Raw genomic sequence first — 22297 nt, 5'->3', positions numbered from 1 at the left:
CAGAAATCAGACATAATAATCAAGAATCTCCAATATATAGAACAAACAGAAACAAAAATGGTCTTTACAAATCCAAAATGTAACCTAAACGTTTTTTAGCCCCGAATAATGGTCTTCAACAAGAGTCTGATTCTGTTTGTGCTTTAGGCTCTTTGTTCTTTAACAGGAGGAGCGATTAACACAACCTGCTGCTGGCAATGGTACAAATATCAACTATATTCAGACAGACAATTCCTTTTTTTCCCAATAAGACATGGAGAAAATTGAATCTCGAAGGAAAAAATAACTAAGGAAGTTATAACATTTACTGCCGTCAGAGGAAACCTCCATCGGTCCATTTGGAATCTGATTTTCCAGCATGAACAGCAGCATGATTATTGTTGGATGCACTCTGGTAGTGATTGTCGAATCCATCATCCTGACCATCATCCCATCCAGCCCAGTCATCGTTCTTGTTGTTGGGTGCTGCTGCCGCCTTTGGAGGATTTACTTTGCTTTTGTCTTCATTGTCCCAATCATCCCACGACCCAGAGCTGACAGAATTAACGTTCCTTCCAGAAGACTGGGCTCCTCCAGAAGCATTCCATCCTTTAGGATCCTGATTAAAGTCTTGATAATAGCCATTCTTTTCACTTTCACCTCGTTGCCAGCTATCATTCTTCCAGGCTGGACTTTCCTTGGTATATTCCTCTACCTTCTGTGAAGCCATGGCCAAGACTCCTTTCATGATACCCCAACTCTTTTGTCCAATCTCACTTGTTTTTGCTGTGACAACGTTGACAGTTTCATTAACCTTGGTATCATATCCACCTTCTTTTACCTGAAAGAATAGGATTGGCACACGCATCTCAACTATCATCTAACTAAACTGCTCCTTTTGCAAACAACATACCAGAGATAAAATGTAGACTATATGATTGATGAAAAATTGAGAAAAAAGAGCAAACATAAATAAATAAAACTGAAGAGCAGACTTTTACAAGCACATAAACAACTTCAGAGAGAGAATTTCAACTCAGATGAGAATAGCCAATTGATTTATTCAATGGCAATTCTCATGCCTATGGAATGAAGGGTAAACTTTATAGACTCCAACTGAGAGAATGGCCGTATACACCAAAATAATATAATTCTAGCAGAATAGAAGTACACTCCGGTTCAGTCAAAACATGTGATAGTGAATGTATTATATCCATCAAATAGCAACTGTTTTCTCCTATAGATATATATCGTAGGAACTACAGGGACTACATTGGTCTAAGTAACTCCATGCAAGTGTGCCCTTCTTTCACATATGCAAGTGTACCATTCTCCCAGACGATTTATGGAAAATAAACAGAACAAAAAAGGAACTTGCATATTTAAAGGGTTGAACTGATCCATACAGGTATCAGATGTTACATATTTTTATAAGCACCACATAAGGTGTGTAACAATATAGCAGAGAAATGCAGAAATATTGGTGAGACTGCAGATGCAAGGACACTGTTTATGATATAGCACCCAAGATAATCATTTATTTACTTCCCTAAATCTCTGTTCAGATGATATAGAAAACAGCACTAACCCAGTTTACATGAAATAGCAGAAGACTGCGTAAATCTCTGCGGGAGGTAGTTTGTCTTCAGCCCTAGAACTAATAAACTGAGTGAAATATTTACATGGTCACTGTATAGAATTAAATATCTGATACCTCACTCTGCAACCTTTAAAATTAAAGAAAATCCTAGTGGATATTCACATACAACGACCTAACTAATTAAGAAATTATATGTTCACATATTTGAGCATCACAAAGCTAATCGGCTCAAAGCCTGAATAAAGGTGGCTGATTGTAGTGTGTACGGCCAACATAAAGACCGTCTAACTATGGACTTGAATTGTGCAGATTGACCATTACAAGCTAACTACGGCCAACATAAAGATTGTCTAACTATGGCTTTATTGGCCATACAAATTTTGTTGGCTGGTGTTAGGTTTGAGTCCATGCAGATCGTCCAACTACATGGATATCCCGTTGTCCATTTTTGGAAAACTTATATACTCCATTTTCTACTCTTCTCCTATCAACAGTTACATCAACCAGAGCTCTTTGCATAAAAAATTTTTTGGCTGGTTTTTGGGTTGAGTCCATGCAGATCGTCTAACTACATGGATATCCTATTGTCCATTTTGGATAACTTATTTACTCCATTTTCTACTCTTCTTCTATCAACAGTCACATCAACCAGAGATCTTTGCATAAGTCCCCATATTTCTCTAGTGCCCTTGGTATACTTCCCCACTTTCAAGACTTCACCTAATAATACTGGAGCTTCATTTGTTTGCACTTAATGAAAGTCTTAATCATAATTATTCAGATCTCAGTCATTAAGTTTGCTTTTATAAACGAATGAAATGATAGGGAAATGGAGGAAATGATCCTCTTTCTGCAGATGATAGATAGCTTCCAAAAACAGCAATTAGTACCAAATAAGATAGTATGGGAAGAACACAAGGATGTCCTTTTCTTAGTAAAGTCTAATTACGAGGTATTGTCACAAACTAGACGACAAGAACAAATATGGCCACCGAAATTGAAACAGAGAAAGTTAGAAACAGAGCACCTTATAAAGTAGAGCTGGCTAGTGGCAAGAGAGGCTTGCTTGACCCAAAAAAGGGAATCAAGACATATCTCGAGAACTAAAAACAGTATGTGTATGTAAAGTAGAACACAATTACATAACCATTAATTTTAAATCCAGAAGTCGAATCAAATTACCTTAGAAGTCAACTCCTTTGTCCCCACTTGAACCACACTTGCAGCTGACTGTGCTGCCGTTGCAGCTATCATAGATAACCTACCAAATCCCTACACATGCCACATCGCAACTCAATCAGCTATAAGAAACTAGACATAAAACAACACAGCAGAACAGGTACACGCAGTTCACTCTTACATGCATAACCACAAGATATCTATGTCCCAACATATACGGCACTCTTTCCATATATCTCAAAATGATTGGCACATTTTGTACAAATTCATTAACTATTCGCAGTTCTAACTTTAATCAGATGTCTCTTACTCGGATTACTTTTCAACTATCACTAGTATAATATATAACTTTTGTTCAATCAAATCACAACATGTAAAATGTAAGGGAAGGTAAATAACCTGAGTAACAGCAGAAAAAACATCTCCTTGCTGATTCATGTTATTCCTAGGCATTGGGGCAGGATTTGATCCAAACCCAACATACTTCCCTCCTTGAGAAGGCGGAAGCCCATCAGGCCGGGACTCATTCTCAGCCATTTTCCTCGCAAAAAAGCTATCTTTATTCGCCGCTGACGCCTCATACTGCTCCTTTGAGATATCAGCAGTCGACCTCGACCTAGCTGGTGCACCACCACTACTACCGCCACTCCTAAAATCTCCCACCGTCTGATTCCTCCGAATATCCTTAGTATTACTACCACTAAACCCTCCATCATCATTATTATCCCAACTATCCCATCCACCATTCCTACTGCCACCACCGCTTGCGCCGCTGCTCAACGGTGGTCTACTACCATTATTACTAGCCGATCCCCTCAGAACTTCCTTAACAACCGGCGGGTCTCTCCAGGGTTTCCCCTCAGCTAGGGATTGGATCCTGTCACGATAAACAGTAGCAGCTTTTGTATTGTATTTGGTAACAATATCAGTTTCCTTCGGAATCCCATACTGTAAAACGAATTTGTTGAAACTCTCGTTACCACCAAGCTCCATTTTCCGGATCTGGATCTCAGACCATGAATCCATGGTAACAGATCGGACAAACGAGATATGTACCCCAAGTCCCCGATGCTTACCGGAGCATTCCAAGCACATAAAAACTCCATACGAAACTGAAGCCCATTGAGGATTCTTCTGAGAACAATCAACACAGATCTTGTTCCCCGGTTGAGCTTGAAGATCTCGTAGCCTCCGTGATGCCGCCATCTGACCCGGATCCGATTCGGAAGTGACTCGAAATCGGATCTGTAAAGTGATCAGAGAATCGAAAAATGAGATCAACAAAGAGGAGAACTGATCGGCCGGAGAAATTGGGGTTTAAAGAGAGAAAAATGGCCGACACCGTTAAAGAGATGAGTTGTATATCGACTGGATTACAAGTAGACCTTTTTTTGTCTTTTTACTTTACATACAAATAATTTTATTTTTTCCCCCACATGGTGAACATGGTTAATTATTTCGGTGGTAACGGTGTTGGTTAGTCGAAAAATCTCATATTCGAAAGATGAGTATGCAAAGATATGGATATAAAGATGAATGTCTGAGGTTATTAAGAGGGATCGAGTAGTAATACATTATTGAAATTTTGTTTGTCGTTTATCTCATGTCATGCTTCTTCTTTTACCTAATCGGTTCCTAGTATCAGTTAATGAAGATTTATCATCAAGAGAGGTAAAAATGGGCCTCGTGAAGGCTAAGATGCGGAAAGTAAGATTGAGATAGTTTATATACACATCTAAAGAGGAGATGTGGAAGCGTGAGAAGTTGGTCGTCAAGGGTTTGTGGAGGGATAGCAATTAGGTTTAAGAAGTATTAGAGTGGGTGATTAGGCAAGATATGACGCATTTTCAGTTCCCCGAGAATATCATCCTTGATAGGACGATAAGAAAATTGAAAAATTAGAATAATTAGTTTCTAGGTAATCAATCGAGTGTTTTGTTTCCTCATTTCTGAAGTATTAGTTATAACTGTATATTTTTATTTCTATTATTATTTCCTTGCCTTGATCGATCATTATATTTCGAGATATTTTATGTATATTTTTATCAATAAATATAATATTATTTGTTTCATCATACTACAAGAATGTTAAATTGTGCACTTAATTTAATATTTAATTATTACCTTGACCAGAGATCAATTTCCACCTAATACATTTTTATTTTAGAAATTCTAGATTCGCTTCCATCACTAGCCCTTCCTTCGCTAAATATGCATAATTTATATCCATTATGCAATATTTATACACCTTATATACATTGGGTGTATACATACAATGATGTATATAAAGTGTATAACCATGATAATTTTATCACACACTCCTCCACTCATAGATACAACCCCCACCCTCTCCCGTTGAAATTCAATGATAATTATGAGAGCCATCCCAACTAATTTTAATTTAAATCACAGTCAAAAAATTATGTAATACCTTCATTGCATTATAATGTATCCACTATTTGTTCTGTATATTTTGTTTGTGTATTCAGTTGCAATGTTTTAAATTTATTACTAGGTGTGCATCATATGTTTATGCATATATTTAGTGTATATGATGAATATAAAAATTTAGTGCGAAATAGACATGTATTCAGATGGATATATTTGATCATATATTTGTTTATTCAGGTGTACATTCATACTATAATGTATATAAAAATAAAATTCATTTTATACATTTTTTTGTGTATTTTTATTTATTTATAATTATCATGATCAAACTTATTACGATACGTTCATTATATGTTTTATGTACATTAGTGTATATATATATATATATATATATATATATATATATATATATATATATATATATATATAAAAGTCAAAATAACTATTGATATAGTAAAATTTGTGTGCGTTGAATTGAGAGATATACGAACAAATGAATGATATTTTTTAGGACAACTTTCACATATAGCAAACATAAAATTTATATTTGTATGCTATAGCAAAGTTTGCTTAATTGTGCTCCATAGCAAACATAAAAACTGTATAATTCGCTACACATATACAATTGAAGAGAATTGTATAAGACGAAATGTATAAAACGAGAAAGATAAAGAGACTTGGGCAGAGAATTGTATAAAACGAAGTGTATATAACAAAGTATATAAAACGAATTGTATAATTATAAGTGTATAGGACGATTATATACAATTTGAATTTGTATAAAATGAGAAAAAGAGAAAGGCAAAAGAGACTTGGGCAGAAAATATACAATTTGAATCGAATTGTATAAAACGAAAAAGAGAGAAATTACATACAATTTGAATTTGTATAAAACGAAAAAGAGAGAAAGGCAAAAGAGACTTGGGCAGGGGAGCACTTTTATTGTATAATTATAAGTGTATAAAACAAAAATATATGTATTTGTATGTGTATATACAATTTTTTCTCGCTTTATACAATTAGAAATACAATTTATACAATTCTATTGTATAAAGCGAGAGAGGCTAGCGACAAAAAGCGAGCGAGAGAGTTAGAGTGACGAGCGAGAATATGAGGGAGAGAGAAATTGACAAACAGTTTGCAATGGGACACAACTAAATCAAACGGTAGCTACTATATTTATTTTATATTATTAATTTGTCATTCTATACAATTATCCCTGTTTTTTAATACATGAACCATTTTTTTTTCCGTTTTCATTTGAAATCCAAATGTAATATTTTATTAATATTACAAATTGAATTGTGTATAACATTATATATTGTTAAATAACATGTATCGAATTAACATGTCTTTTTATTTTGTTTAAGATGCTAATTTATACATAATTCATATATTTGATATATTAAAGTTGTATAAACAATATATACAAGGGATGAATTGAAGATGGAAAAAACATATCTCTATATATATAGAAAGAAAGAGAGAAATTACATATCATGACATTTTTTCAAGGAAAAATTGTCTAAATACATATCTTATTTTATCATTATCTCTAAAAAAAATTTACAATTTAAAAAAAATTAAAAAATTCTCTCCCGGATACATTCATGTCCCCTCTCAGATACATCATACATCTCTCTTTTCTTAGATACATCTCTCTCCTCTCGAATACATCCGTGAGCTATGTTTCCACACATGTCCCAATGTATCCGAGATCCCATCATTTTTAAGAACTTTTTGTAATTTTAGAAATAATAGAGAATATGATGTAATTAGCTCTTAATACTATGAGATTTTACGTAATTTTTACTTTATTTCTATTTTGTACAATTTATTGGTTCAAATTGTCATGAAGTGCCAAATTCATCTTCTTTCATTTTTTCCTACAAAGATGAGCATGAAAGCCCAAAGCAATAAGCCCAGATCACACAAAGGATAGGACAAACCTACGGCCCAAGTTCATTTCATGTGACATTTACGTGACTTTTAACAACTTTTCGTTAATAAGAAGAATACTTTTGACCCAATAATTTAATGAAAGGGTAAATTTTGAAACGAAATATTACTTAAGGATAGATATAAGCTATTTCGAATAATTTAAGGATATTTTTAAACCTTTTCCGTTATTTATTTGTTTAATCAATTTCAACTCTTGATGTCTTATCAACAACTTTTAATCAACTAATTCAAATGGAACCTCACTAGTAATTTATATCTCAGTAAAAAAAATGTTTAAAATATTGAATATTAGTGAAACTATATATAATATTGGGGGAAAATATCCAAGTACCCTCTCAACCTATGCCCGAAATCCCAGAGACACACTTATACTATACTAAGGTCCTATTACCCCCTGAACTTATTTTATATGTAATTTTTTACCCCTTTTTAGCCTACGTGGCACTAGTTCGAAAAAAAAGTCAACCATCGTTGGGCCCACAAGATAGTGCCACGTAAGCTAAAAAGGGGTAAAAAATTATTAATAAAGTAAGTTCAGAAAGGTAATAGGACCTTAGTATAGTATAAGTGTGTCTCTAAAATTTCGGGCATAGGTTGAGGGGGTACTTGGACATTATTCCTAATATTGGACCAAGATGGATGAAAATGAAGTTACTTAATTATTTGGATAAATTTTAGTGATATGTATTTTTACTTTTAACTTATAACTCTTAAAATTAAATTACTTAATTTAATATAAACATTAAATGTTAATGATATTTTTCAGTATTATCGTGACAGAGGAGGCTACATATATTTAGGGGGTTCCTCTGAATCCCTTCGATGAAAAATAATGATTAAAATTATTTTTTAGATATACATTATAGATATCAAACCCCCTTCCACTAATTCGTGTATTTATTTTTCAAATTTTGACTGACTTCATTCCGATCGTGACACATAAAAATAACTCAAATATAATGTTTGTTTTCCAGGACCACCACATCAATTAATAATTTTGTAATGTTCGAGGGATACAGTTGAGCTAATTAATTATCGATATTCTTTTATAGGTCAAAATAAATAATTATTTTTAAAATCTAAAATATACTTATTAATTAATTTTAATCAAAATTATAATTTTTTATACTTCACAAAAATAATTATTTACTAAATCTAAATTATATATCTTAAATTAGTATATTTTTTATGGTTCAAAATAAATTTTAAAACGTAACTATACTTATTAATTATTTTTTTTTTGAAAATTATCTTCTTTTTAATAGAGTTTTATATCAGTATTTTTAAATCTCAAATGATGACAATTTTTAAGAAAGTTTGAGGAGAACAAAAAAGCTAATATTAATAAATTACATATTGATTAATGTTTTAGATATTTTTTAAAATTAGTATGTCTTGTCTAATAATTTATTTATATTGAAGTACTAATTTTTTTTTTTGATAATTATTTTCCTCATTTCCATTTTTTAAATTTATATATGCAATATTTGGGGTCAAATAATAAAATGATCAACTATATTTTTTTAAAAAAATATTTTTTGTTTTGCAGAATAATTAATGAAATTGGACTAGAAGTAGATATTCTTTAAGCCATTTGTATCGACTGATTTAAATCCTTTATTAATTCGCCCATTCTTTGTTTAAAATTTTATAGAATTTATATTGTAATTTTTAAATTAATATTTTTATTTATTTTATTTGTCTAAAAATATTTTCTGTAGTACATAGAGTGTTACCAAGAAGATAGAAGATAATAAATTTTATCTTTATTTCAAAGATAGAGGGAATTATTTTTCGATAGATTTTTAATTTAAAAATAAAAAAAGTAATAAATATATAAAAAATAAGAGATAATAATAAGACAACATATAATGATATAATAAAAATTACAATAAAATAATGGTAGCAAAGAGCGAAAGACAATAAATTACAGAAGTAATACTACGATTGTTACACATGAACGAACATCAAGACAACACATTGTTTTTTACCCCTATCCAATCTAAGCGCATGTGTGGTAAACAATTGATCTTTCATGTGTTTTATTTAGCGACATTAGATCTAATGACACTTAACTAATGCCGATAAAGACTTTAACACTTTTTATTCATGTATTTTATTTATTGCCGCTAAAAATTGCTTTTGTCGTGGTGATCAAGGGGTGTCATGTGATACCTCTTTATCGCAAAATTACATGTATATAAATTGACATCTCTTTACATAAGTTAAACATTTAGTCTAGTGATTAAGACTTTGAGAAAATTCCTTGATGTCGTACGTCTTCTAATCCTATTAGCCTCATAATTATATTTTTTACTATAACCATTGATAACCTTTAATAACAATACTGAATCCTATTAAAGTCATTCTTTTATGTCACTATCTTATAAGTGTATTATTTCCTTGTTTGAATATCCATATAATAAAAATTCAAATTGTTGATTTTTCAACAAAATTATCCTAGAAATAGACTTTACTTGCCTCCCCTATATGTTATTAGGCACACATTTATATGAATAGATTTAAATTGGTTACCTACTTAAAATTAGGAAAAAATAGGAGATAATAGCAAATATTTAGAACGTTAATATACATTTATAACATGATACAAATTTTTACTTTATTGGTGAGAATTTAATTTCATTTTGTAATCTCCACAACCGTCTCCTTTCCCCTACCCCTCATGTAATATTTTTTTTTTAAAAATAATAAATATACTCAGTATAATTTCATAAAATGAAATCTTAAAAAAAGGCATAACGTGGATGCACAGATAAATGAAAAGACTACTATAAAATAAATAGTCAAATTTGAAAAAAATATAATATGTATAAATTCTACGTTTACTTCGTAAGAATATAAAAATTATCTTCGATCGACCCTCGATTAAAAAGCAAAAACGTGTATAACCTTAGATGGTGGTTCATAGATTACTACTTTTTGGTTATAATTTCATGTGACTAATATTACAAAGCATGTGCATATTGATAGATTTGGTAATTAGAATTTAATACTGGCTAGCTTGTATTGTCAAAAATTTATTTCTATGAACATGATATATATGATAGTTTTTTTTAAATTTATTTATTGAAAAGTGGTGTAATAATTTACACAACATTTATAGATGCTGCCCATTTTGCCAAATTTGTGTTATAATAATGCTAGTAGTACTTATAGATATAATAAATAAAATCAGTTCCTTTATCACCAACGCCCAATATTTATTATGTGGTTATAAAATAATTATTTTGATAATTGATTATGAAGTTTCAAATTTAAGGATATTTAATTAGCTTGTTTGACAAAGTTAATGGGATGTCAAAAGTATTTGATTTAATTAGGTGTTTGGTTATAGAATTTGAACTTTTCAAATTTTAATTAAAATAAGTGTTTATTAATAATATCTAAATAAAATTCGACTTCAATTTTAAATTATTTCATTATTGAAATTCTTACAAAAATCCTCGTATTGTTATTTTGTAGGTATGTGATGAAAAATACGATAATTATTTGAAGATGGAGGAATTTTTTTTTTCTTTGTAATAAAGTAAGACACAAAAATTAAAATAAAAAGAATACATAGTAATAACTTGAACCCATAAGTTTATGTTTTTTTTTCATTTATTGCATAGCCATAACTGTATATTTATTACATTTCACAATGAAAATTACATTTAATTTGCCCATACATATATGTTTTATAATTTATAATGAGCACCATAAAGTTAGGGTGTCAACGGGGACATATTTATTGACAGTGACAGAGTCAGAAATATTATTAGTGATGTTCGAAAATAATAGTGTATAATTGTCAAAATAAAATAAAAAACATTATGCTATTTGAGGTTTAAACTCAAAACTTCTTCATTCCAATATTTTAAATGTAGAATTTGACATATATATATATATATATATATAATATAATATAATCTTTTGACGAATAATGTCCAGTTGAGCACTCTAGGATGATTATAGCTATGCCTCTAATGGGTGGGTTCGGTGGGGCGAGGGAGGAGAGAGATTTGGCCTGGCTCCATAAAAGAGAGCCTTTATCTGTTTCGAGTTGGTTCAGGCCAAACTCATTAGGGTGTTGAGGTGGAAAAGGGGGTGATCGGGTGATCGATCCAACCCCTAACTCATTAAGAGATATAATTAGGTTAGTCAGGTCGATGCTTGACTGTGTACCATTTCACATTTGAGTTGGCCTATCAGACCTAACCTTGTGTTTTGCTCAAACTCCCTTTTCTGGGTCCCATCAATCCTATACGTTTTTAGTGTTGAGCCAGATTTTTATTAAATTGATTAGGTTAGATTTAAACCAGTCCGACCTGGCTTATAGTAAAACTTCATCTCAGTTATAATACTATATGATATATATATGGAGTAATACATATTGTTTTATTAATAAAATTACGATCCATCCTAATTTTTTTTCAGGATGGGTAAGAAAAGGATATATATAAATTAGGAAACATTCATCGTATGAAAATGACTACGTTGAAAATGGCATTGGTAAGATTTTTGTTATTAATATGGACCATTTTATAATTAATAAAAAGGATAATGCACAAGTAACTCCTCAATCTACGCCCGAAATCTCAGAAACACACTTATACTATGCTAAGATCTTATTACCTCCCTGAACTTATTTTATTAATAATTTTCTACCCCTTTTTGATCTACGTGGCGCTATCTTGTGGGCCAAACATTGGTGACTTTTTTTCATAAGCTAGTGCCACGTAGGTCAAAAAGGGGTAGAAAATTACTTCTAAAGCAAGTTCAGGGGATAATAGAACCTTAGTATAGTATAAATGTGTCTCTGGGATTTCAGGCATAGATTGAACGGATACGTGTGATGTTATAAATTTTTTACGAAAGATATTAATTAATGTTTTACACTATAGATCGTAATTAAGTTTTTGTCTTTATAATAATTAATTATTTTTATTTTTACTTTCTAGTTTAATTTGTAACTTTTATTTTGATAAAATTGAGAAAATAATTTGTCTTTGAGTTCTTTAATTAATCATATTATCATTTAATTCAAACATTTTCAAGATATGTATTATAAAAAAGACCCTACCTTTTCACCCTTATAAACTATATTCCTAAAAAATCATATTAAATTATAATTATTATAAATAAAATTATAATCTTATTTATATGAACCCAAAAGCCAAGAAAACAGTTGAGAGGTTGGTGAAAATAATTAGAGGCAGTCACCGACTTACACATTAAATTTAAACGTGATCTTCTACATCACAATTCACTACCATCAACTACTTTTTTTTTTTAAAAAAAAAAATTATTTTTTTTAAAGAAAATTAAGAATAAAAAACACTTATTTTGGTTTTCCGTCATATCTTCGGAGTTTGCCTTGACTAAATCTGGATCGTGCACAGTGGCGAAATAAAAATTTTCAATAAAGGAGTTTAAAATCTGAGGAAATAGACACATGAAGTACCCGAAGAGGTTCAACATCTACTGTATATATCTAAAAAAATTATATTAACCATATATAAATAATAGGAAAAAGGGTCTGAAAAAAATATAATTTTACTATTATGATATCAAATTTTATGGAGGACCTTTTACCCTCTTGAACTATTTAATATTGTATTTTAAAGATATATATGTGCCTATGTGGACACATTACTATTTATAATTATGTATATTTTTATGTTCACATGGACACACATATATACCTTTAAAATATACTATTCAATAGTGCAGGGGTGAAATGTCTTTTTTTCAAAGTTTGGTATCGTAGCAACAATTTTGATTAAAATTCAAATATATTTCAGACTTTTTCCCCTAAATAATATAATTTTGTTATAAGGTGTCTCCGTCACCAATCACGCACTGTAGGGCCTTTTCGCTGGGTGACGCTTCCAACATGATTATTTCCATACCTAAGAATCGAACTTAAAATCTCTAGCTAAAAATAAAATATTTCAATTATTATTGCACCACGGTCCGTTTTAATATTAAAATAACACTTTATATGATATTTATCTATATATGTTCCCATACCCCCCCCCCCCCATCCCCCCACACCACACACACAAAAAAAAGATTCATTACATCTCTAAATATATATTTTGAACAAAATTTGCTTTTGCTTGTCTCTCTTCTACTCTAAATTTTTTCCTTTCTTTGAATTTTTTTTTTTGTGTTAAATTTTTATTTTTGAAATATGTTGAGGTCAATAACAGGAAAACCAGGTCCAAGTGGTTTTGGATCAGCTTCTACTGCTGAGCAAGTTACTCATGGCATTGATGGTTCTAATCTCACAGCCATAGTCACAGGTTTTTACCATATATACTATCATTTTTAAGTTATATACACTGATAAAAAAGGATACAGTTCGATGCATAAAGTATTTCATACTTATATTAGGTTTATTAGTAAAGGGAATGGTTGGATAATTCCTAAGTGTGTGATTTATATGTTAAATTAGGTTTTTACTTAACTTAAAGGGAGGAAGATTGTTCAAGATTTATATACTGATAATAAAATGATACAGTTCGATATAAGAAGTATTTCGTACTTATATTAGGTTTATTAGTAAAGAGAAGGGTTGGATAATTCGTAACGGTGTGATTTATGTGTCAAATTAGTTTTTCACTTAACTTAAAGGGAGGAAGATTGTTCGAGATTTATATACTGTTAAAAAATGATAAAGTTCGGTGTAAGAAGTATTTCGTACTTATATTAGGTTTATTAGTAAAGGAAAGGGTTGGATAATTCGTAATGGGGTGATTTCTGTGTCAAATTAGGTTCTTGACTTAACTTAAAGGGAGGAACATTGTTCGAGGTTTATAAGGAGTTCATCTGTATTTATGTGTGATTCTTTTTGTTAATCGATCGCCATTTTTTGGACTAGAGCATACACATTCATGGACCGGGATATTTTCATTCCCTCGTATTTGGTTGATTTGATTTTGATTCTGACTTAATGTGTTGGTCAATCTTTTAGAAGGTTAAACGTGTTTATTTTTCTCAGAAAGTATTAATTTTTTTTTAAAAAAATTAGTTTCCTCCCCAAACACTTTTAAAAAGCGAGTCCGGAGCCAAAAGGGTACAAAATATTAATGAAAAATTCAAAACGATATATAAAATTTTATATTAACAAAAACGACAAAATCGCTGCATCAACAGCGATTTACTCCACCGAAAAAAGTAAAATCGCTGCAGACGTTTTGAAATTTTTGTTCATATTTTGTATCCTATAGGCTCCGGACTCTTTAAAAAGCTTGGCTAGATGCTAATAAGTAATGATTGCTCAAAAATATTTTTAAAATTTATTTGTTAAACACAAACTGCTTCAAAAATAAATAAATAATTAGAGTTCTTTTCAAACTAAGCTGATTTTAGAAATTTGGTTAAATAGACAAAAATAAAGAGAAAAATATATTAAATGATAGTTAATCCTCGAGGTAAAATAACTCAAGTTTTCAATAATATGCGGTATTTAATTTTCTTGTAGAAGGAGTGTTAACAGATAGCATTGTATAATTTTTTAAATATACACAAATTTTTTTTTTAACTTTACAAAAAAAATCATAAAATTTAATTTTTCGTATTTTGAATTCTCTTAGAAAAAATAATTGCCCCGCAAATGTAGGTTACTGTATTTATTAGATAATATCAAATAATGTATTTGACCTCATAATGATATTGACGTATGCATGTTAATTTATTACTAATAAATAAGGCCGTGTTTGGATGCAAAGTTCTATTAAAGCTACACTCTTTAATTAGTTCACCTACAGCCAACTTAAATTGAATATTTTATATTAGACTTTTCTTATTTTTTTTGTTTTATTATTTTCAATTTGGAGACTTTAATTTGAGGGGCCAAACAAACTTCCCTATGTGTTGGAACTCAGCAGTCTTAAAGTTTGTCTAGACAAAGATTCTCAAAGAACTTTGTGATGTTTCTAATTTAATAGTTATTTTTTTTATTTTTTGTCCTCTAATATACTTTTTACGATTTTGAATTGACATATATTTTAAGAAATAATAAATAATAGAGGTATATTATTTATTAATTTTTGAATAAATATTTTAGATATTAAATAGTATCTAATAGCAAGCATAAAATAGATACAAAAAGGGCTTTAGCTGGGATTTTAGATTTTTCTTTTGGTGATAAAAAGAATTGGGAAAATAATATATGTATTTGATTAAATCTTTGAATTCTTTTTATTTATTAATGAATAGATCTAGTAGTGTCGAAATTAAAAATTTCGTTAAGAATATTCAAGATTTAATATATCCATATGAAAATATTATTTGACTTTTTGTCCTCTACTATATTTTTCTTTTAACAGTAATATTTATTGCTGTAAGTATATTTACAAACTATTGAGTATATATTATTACATTCAGGATCGCTAAAACTTTTAACGAACCAACTCTTGAACAATTAAAAATTACATTTTCTGTTGTATGAGGAATATGAACATAGGATCTAAGAAAAGAAAGATTTACACTTTCAGCAGAAAATGAATAATTACATCAAGAAATACAATCTCAGAAGGTAATTAAACACCATAGTTTTTATCAACAAACATTATGTTATGTGTTATTTTTACCTTTTAATTGAGACTGAACTTCACTGGGTATGTTGTTATTGACTTGCTGTACTTATGACAATCTTCTTTATAATCTCATCCACATTGTCCAAACATTATGTTATGTGTTATTTTACATTTTACTCGAGATTGAACTTCACTGGATATGTTGTTGACTTGTTATACTCATGACGATCTTCTTTATAATCTCATCCACATTGTCCACGAAAGACGTTGTTCCATCCAAATTCTTGTATCATACTTTGAGATTCGTTTAAACAGGAGGCGCGAGTGGCATTGGTTTGGAAACATCAAGAGTTTTAGCAATGAGGAATGTTCATGTTATTATTGCAGCACGTAATATGGAGGTCGCGAATGAGGCTAAACAATCCATTCTCAAGAACAACAAAAATGCTCGTATCGATGTTGAGAAGCTTGACTTGAGCTCAATTAGATCTGTCAAGTCATTTGCTGATAATTTCAAAGCACTTGATCTTCCTCTCAACATCTTAATGTAATTTGCTACATCTCTTTGTTCGCGTTATAATTGAGTTCTTAGTTTTGGAAAAAAACAGAACATATTTGTCTAATGAGACTTTTGCAAATAAAAAAAAAAACAGAAACAATGCAGGTATTATGTTCTGTCCATTTCAACTCTCAGAAGACGGCGTTGAGATGCAATTCGCAACAAATCATCTAGGTATATATATATATATACTCTGTCTAACTCTGTTACTTTATAGATAGAAGTGTATGTACGTAGAGTTGAACATAGTAAAATAGTAATGTCTCGAAAATCTTATCACACTCATTCAGAACAATAGGGTTGTTATGCTCATTATTCATCAGAGGTTGAATCGATCATCAGAAGAAGAATATAAAAAAACTCAAAATTCTATTGAAGAGAAGCAAATGAAAGACTTTCATAAACGTTGTCGTAGTTAGCAAACCTCTAAAAGAAACTCATTTTTTTAAATGGATTTTTCAGGTCATTTCTACTTGACTAATCTTCTACTAGACAAAATGAAGGAAACATCAAAATCTAGTGGTGTTGAGGGTAGAATTGTGAACTTATCATCAGTAGCTCATATTTGCCCTTACAAAGGAGGAATAAGATTTCAAAAGATAAACAAAAAAAACAGGTATATAACCGTTCTACGTTGCTCAGACTCTATAAAAATATTGTCGTTTCAGTATCAAAATCCATCAAAAAAGACTACTTTTAAGAGGATCTGATACACACTTGCACGATTTTTAAAGAGTCAGAGCAACACAGATACTAACCTATTAATAATATATTCACTTACTATCTATTGTTTTTTTTTTTTGAATAGTTATCAAAACAAACTAGCATATGCTCAATCCAAATTAGCAAACATATTACATGCCAATGAACTTTCGCGCCGTTTACAGGTAATTAACTAAACTCGATGTTTATTAGACCCTCTGTGAACTGTCTCATCTAAAAGTTTAAACTGTTAATTATTTCATATCATCAAATACAGGAAGAGGGAGCAAATATAACTGTCAATTCAGTTCATCCAGGACTAATTATGACTCCCCTCATGAGGCATTCTGCTCTTTTGATGAGTATGTATTAAACATTTCACAATATTTATTTTTTTGGATTACAATTCGGATCGCGCTCTGTAGGGCCCATTAAGGAGAGGTCCAACGTGATATATTATAATTTTTTAATCACTTGGATTTTGTTTGACAGGAATTTTTAGGGCTTTCACTTGTATCCTGTGGAAGAATGTCCCACAGGTAAAAAATGAATTCCAGTGGCTGAGCCAGGATTTTCACTAATCGTATTCAAAACATTTTAAAAAAAGAGTAATACGTGAAGGTGTTAAAGGGATTCAATATCTAATATATGTGAAATCATGACATTATATACAATATAATTTTCCGTTACGAATTTTTCAGGGGGCAGCTACAACATGTTATGTTGCACTTCATCCAAGTTTAAAAGGGGTGACTGGAAAGTACTACTATGACTGCAATGAGTACAAGCCAAGCAAGCTAGCGCGAAACGAAGCTTTAGCAAAAAACCTTTGGGATTTTAGCAACAATTTGGTGAATGCATCTCTAAAAAATTGATTGGTAACAAAATGCAGTTGTTGAGAAGAAAATATTACTACTATTTCATTCACATTTTTATGAAATTTGTTAGGTTTTTGTTTGAGTTTTAAGCTTTGTTAGTTCTGCTTCAAATTTGAGGGATTGTCTATCTATTAACTATTCTCTTTTTCTCAATTAATGTAATACACTTTTCTTTTTAATTCGTTCAAAAACAATTAAATGCTCCTCCATGACGCTTTATATGATAATACATGTGAGATACACTCAAACTAATTTGTATGTCACGTAGAACACATGTGTGCTCAACTTTAAATAAGCTTAAATATTTGAAGAATGTATATATCAACTGAGGACAAGATAAAATGTATAGTGGCCGAGTCAGAATTCTCACAGAATGTCTGGTGTGTTCTATTCTAGTAGTAGTATTTTGAATATGCACAAGCCAGCATAAACACCATAGTAATAAAGACATCTACATGGACAATTAAACTTAAAATGGAAATTATGTTAAACTGTGACTAACAGTGACTCTAATTTTTGAGGGGGCAGCTACAACATGTTATGTTGCATTTCATCAAAGTTTTAAAGGGGTGACAGGAAAGTACTACTATGACTGCAATGAGCACAAGCCAAGCAAGCTAGCGCGATACGAAGCTTTAGCAAAAAAAATAAAAAACCTTTGGGATTTCAGCAACAACCTGATTAATGCATCTCTAAAGACTTGAGAAAGAAACTACTAAAACAAAAGAACTGCTTAAAAGGTGTTTAACAAACTTGTGGAGTCTTAGGACCCAACTGGCAATCATCTCCGTTGCGTTTGCAAGGCGTACCAAACTCGGTGCCCATACTTGTACTAAAAGAAACAGCCCATACGACTAATCACTTGAGTTTTCCAAAATATATTCATAGTAATATTAAGTCAGCAACAATTCAGCAGAGTAAGACAATCAGAAACGACGGATAACATTCCTAATAAGTCTGCAGTAACAAGCAAAGAGGGACTTCCGCTGTCAAGTTCCTCCGACTTGTCTCTTCCATGAATCCTCAACAATCAATTCATCAACTCCCCAATCTTCATAACTAATAAAACACAAGATGAAATTAATTTTAAGCGAGAAACGACAAGAATAGGATGAGGGAAGGAAAGAGGAAGATATAGTAACAGATGCTTAAAGACGAAGATAGTCTTGCCTTCCATCAGGCAAGTAACGGCGAATTGTGAATGGTATCTTCCTCTCTCGGAGCTCTTTCATTGCAATCTTTTAGCACAAATGAATTTCGACAAAAAAGATATCAGTCAATCTACAAACTTCACCAAATAGACATGTTGCACAATCTGCATTTTAAAAAAAAGGCTTACCTCAAGTGGGTCAGTTTCTCCTTCCAGCTCAACCATCACAGGTGCATTCATGCTGCTCGAGGAAAAAACAACTCACCAAGTCAGAGAACATATCTATTGCATCTCTTACGAGTTATCAAACTATACAGTAAGGCCTTGTCAAAAGCAGAATTGAGGAAAAAGCAAAATGACCTGATCTGGAGTGCACGAGTTCCCAGGATTCTCGCACGTTCATATTTTGTCATAAACTTTGATGTTTTACGAGGTCGTTCCACAGGTTCTTGCTGCTCTGTTTTTTCCTCACCTTCACCCATCAGGGGATCTGGTATGTCGTCATTGTTGCCATTATCTTCTTCAATCTCTGCTCCTTCCTGTCGGTTAAGCACAATAACGAAAAATACTTCATCATATACTTATCCTGCATAAACATACTAATAATGAGGATTACAAATAAGATAAATCATCTTACATCAGGTTCAGGATCCATTGGCTCGTCCACGTATCTGCACAAATGTAACAGATAAGATGCCTAATAGGTACAATATCCAATGACATTTACCAAAATCAAATGTAAATTATATTCATAAACACCAAGGGAAAAAACCACAAAAAGATAAACCAAGTCACCAACGAGTTTAACCACAAAAATAGCTACTAGGAAAGGTCAATACCCTACCCAATGCATATAGTGATCTAGGGAAAGCTTGAAACCAAAAAAGTAAAAAGCTGCTGAGTTTATACAAGCATGCACTTCAGAAAGCAATATATACACTGAGAAGGTTTGCTGCAATTTTGAAATACTCAGATGTTTAAATATATTTGAACACTCTGTCGTATTAGTAATACAAAGCATTTCTTGAGCAAAAAAAGGACACTAGTAACATCAGTGCTAAATGACCTTCAAGCACAGCTGATCATCCTCTCCAATTCTTGCTTTTTTCAGGTAGCTTTTCTTTACACCTATTTAGCGAGTGGGGCATTGGTCATATAAGAAATTCGTAGAAGGGATAAAACAAGAATAAAGAAGAGAAAGAAAGAGATGGAAGGTTCTTCATGTGAAATAACTCCAATATGCAGCTAGTTAAATAACTAACTAGCCAAGGTTCACAATAATCTCTATATCAATGCAAGTGATCTACTAAAAGCAGCAATCCACACAAGTTGAACTTGGCGCGAAGCAGTTATTGAGCAACCTCATTCTACCTAATGCTTAAAGGGTATTTCTCCACCATATTCTACAAGGTCATGCTAAGAATACTTTTCCAGGTATATATAGATCATTGTCGTTAGATAGTTTGAATCGCATCATTTAAAATCTTAAAATGGTGGAGAAGTTTCAACTTGTTTATTTGGATATGGAATATGCTCCTCACATGTGGGTCTAACTTCTTTTCTTTTGCACCATGCAAACGGAAGTACAAAAACTACACCTCAATCCCAAACAAGTTGAGGTCGGCTACATGAATCTTCACTGACTATTTTTCCAGTTTAAGCTTAACTCATGTCAACACGATTTTGTTAGTTTGTGACGATAAAACCCAAACTAGAAATTCTTCCACCCCTGTTACCATTTTGAGTTGTCTGAACTGCCTTGTTTCTCTAAAAGCTTAAACTTTCATAAAAGGGACACCTTTACTAGTTTACTTTAGGTCCTCACCACTTCAAACAGAAAAATCAACAATCATAGACTAAGAATAAGCCCGAAAGTTCTCCCATGCTTAAAGGAACATCAAAATCTACTGAAGAGCCAAAACAATCATTCATCAAAAACAACTATTTAGCCAGATACAGTAGGAAAAACTCAAAAAAAAAAAAACCTAAAAGGCTAAAACACAAATTAGCAAAACCCTAGCCTAGACCACAAGCTAAACAACGAACCAGTAAAATCAAACAAACCCCCAAAATAAGTTTTTCCATAAACCCTAACCCTAAACCCTAAAAAAGTTCATACTCAATAGGCAAATCAATTGATATTACACATAATAAAACCAAACAAACATCAAATTTCAACAAGATAAAAGCAATTAAGGACGGCGGCACTAACCCTCCGTCCATATCATAATCATCGTCCGCCATTGTTGCGTCGGCGTCAAAGCTTTCTTTTCAATTTGTGTAATACGGAGAGAACGCAGCTTTGAAACCAAATGGAACTGAAAATATTTTGCCCTTTCTGCGCCTTTAATATCATATATTATATTGTGGGGTTATTTTTATTATTTTAGACGTATACTATTATATAAACAGGAAAATTGTATATAATAATAAATTATTAATTTAAATTAAATGTTATAAATATATAACTTTGAATTAATTGTATACTATAGCAACCAAATAAAGATTCGGTCAAGTATACTTAAGTTAAGTAATATTTAATGACCTTATAATTTATGCCGTGTGTACTATATAATAATTTATGGTTGAGATCCATTCAAATTATACACTCATTAATTATAATAATAAAAACAAAAAAGTTATTAACTTTTTTATTTTTTAAAACTATCAAATAAAGCAATTATGTGCACCCAAGCCAATATTTTCAAGAAAAAGAAGTTAAGATTGACGAGAATATACGAACTTTCTGACTTTTTACCCGACAAACTTGATCGTGAGTAATTTTCACACATATTTTCTCCAAATTCTGAAGTAATCTCCAAGAATAGACAAATTTTAAAAACATAATTGAGTTCTAAATAATAATTTAACTAAAGAACATGATAATACAATTTTATTTTTTTAAAAAATACTTAGCTGGAGGTTTTCAAATAATTATAAAAATATATTTATTTAGATTTTTCAAAAATGTCGGATTCTTTAAAATTAGTATAATATAAAAAATCCAATACAAGTACGAGGTTTGACAGATAAAAAAATCGGGAAGTCCACATATTTCTGTCAGTCTTATTTTTTTTCTTGAAAATATTAATTAGGGTACACTTAATTGTTTTATTTGATAGTATTAAAAAATAAAAATAATTATCACTTTTGTTATTTTTATTATTGAAATGAATATATAATTTAAATGAATCTCAACCATAAATTATTATACAATACATATGACATGAATCTAAGGCCACTGAACATTACTTGACCTAATTATACTTGACCGAATCTTTATCCATAGCATACTATAGCTATTTTCATACTATAGCTATTTTCGCCACTCTCCTTAGTGGAATCTTGCTC

General features: G+C 31.0%; 3 protein-coding genes across 3 annotated transcripts; 1 reads left to right on the top strand and 2 right to left on the bottom strand.

The window, feature by feature from the left end:
• Positions 1 to 6: 6 nt before the first annotated feature.
• Positions 7 to 4348, bottom strand: LOC101251611 (probable ADP-ribosylation factor GTPase-activating protein AGD6). The gene is made up of 3 exons (XM_004246370.5): positions 3158 to 4348; positions 2762 to 2851; positions 7 to 820 (listed from the first exon to the last, which is right to left on the bottom strand). Exons 1-3 carry the CDS (start codon positions 3962 to 3964, stop codon positions 314 to 316), a joined length of 1404 nt encoding a protein of 467 aa, XP_004246418.1. The 5' UTR covers positions 3965 to 4348; the 3' UTR covers positions 7 to 313.
• An 8826-nt stretch (positions 4349 to 13174) lies between these two features.
• On the top strand, positions 13175 to 17975 carry LOC101258297 (short-chain dehydrogenase TIC 32 B, chloroplastic). Its single transcript, XM_004246394.5, has 8 exons — positions 13175 to 13419; positions 15973 to 16204; positions 16311 to 16390; positions 16679 to 16832; positions 17025 to 17103; positions 17196 to 17280; positions 17411 to 17457; positions 17620 to 17975. Exons 1-8 carry the CDS (start codon positions 13308 to 13310, stop codon positions 17791 to 17793), a joined length of 963 nt encoding a protein of 320 aa, XP_004246442.1. The 5' UTR covers positions 13175 to 13307; the 3' UTR covers positions 17794 to 17975.
• Positions 17976 to 18509: 534 nt separating this feature from the next.
• On the bottom strand, positions 18510 to 21382 carry LOC101259186 (DNA-directed RNA polymerases II and V subunit 6B). Its single transcript, XM_004246397.5, has 6 exons — positions 21159 to 21382; positions 19584 to 19617; positions 19307 to 19485; positions 19136 to 19187; positions 18967 to 19034; positions 18510 to 18855 (listed from the first exon to the last, which is right to left on the bottom strand). The coding sequence occupies exons 1-6, from the start codon at positions 21188 to 21190 to the stop codon at positions 18786 to 18788; spliced, it is 435 nt and encodes a 144-aa protein (XP_004246445.1). The 5' UTR covers positions 21191 to 21382; the 3' UTR covers positions 18510 to 18785.
• Between the last annotated feature and the right edge of the window lie 915 nt (positions 21383 to 22297).

The sequence above is a fragment of the Solanum lycopersicum genome, chromosome 9, assembly GCF_036512215.1.
Source record: "Solanum lycopersicum chromosome 9, SLM_r2.1".
Lineage (NCBI taxonomy): Eukaryota > Viridiplantae > Streptophyta > Magnoliopsida > Solanales > Solanaceae > Solanum > Solanum lycopersicum.
Note: the sequence above shows the minus strand (reverse complement) of the source record. Positions and strands in the feature narration are given on the sequence as shown.

What these genes read in the sequence shown, in the direction of transcription:
- LOC101258297 (XM_004246394.5), top strand. Translation starts at nt 13,308, where the DNA reads ATGTTGAGGTCAATAACAGGAAAACCAGGTCCAAGTGGTTTTGGATCA. An exon ending in CTTCCTCTCAACATCTTAAT is followed by an intron (nt 16,205 to 16,310) that starts GTAATTTGCTAC and finishes AAAAAAAAACAG; the next exon opens with AAACAATGCAGGTATTATGT. An exon ending in GCATTCTGCTCTTTTGATGA is followed by an intron (nt 17,281 to 17,410) that starts GTATGTATTAAA and finishes TTTGTTTGACAG; the next exon opens with GAATTTTTAGGGCTTTCACT.
- LOC101259186 (XM_004246397.5), bottom strand. Translation starts at nt 21,190, where the DNA reads ATGGCGGACGATGATTATGATATGGACGGAGG. An exon ending in ACTCGTGCACTCCAGATCAG is followed by an intron (nt 19,188 to 19,306) that starts GTCATTTTGCTT and finishes TTCCTCGAGCAG; the next exon opens with CATGAATGCACCTGTGATGG. An exon ending in CGTTACTTGCCTGATGGAAG is followed by an intron (nt 18,856 to 18,966) that starts GCAAGACTATCT and finishes GTGTTTTATTAG; the next exon opens with TTATGAAGATTGGGGAGTTG.
- LOC101251611 (XM_004246370.5), bottom strand. Translation starts at nt 3,964, where the DNA reads ATGGCGGCATCACGGAGGCTACGAGATCTTCAAGCTCAACCGGGGAAC. An exon ending in TTTTTTCTGCTGTTACTCAG is followed by an intron (nt 2,852 to 3,157) that starts GTTATTTACCTT and finishes TGGCATGTGTAG; the next exon opens with GGATTTGGTAGGTTATCTAT. An exon ending in CAAAGGAGTTGACTTCTAAG is followed by an intron (nt 821 to 2,761) that starts GTAATTTGATTC and finishes CTATTCTTTCAG; the next exon opens with GTAAAAGAAGGTGGATATGA.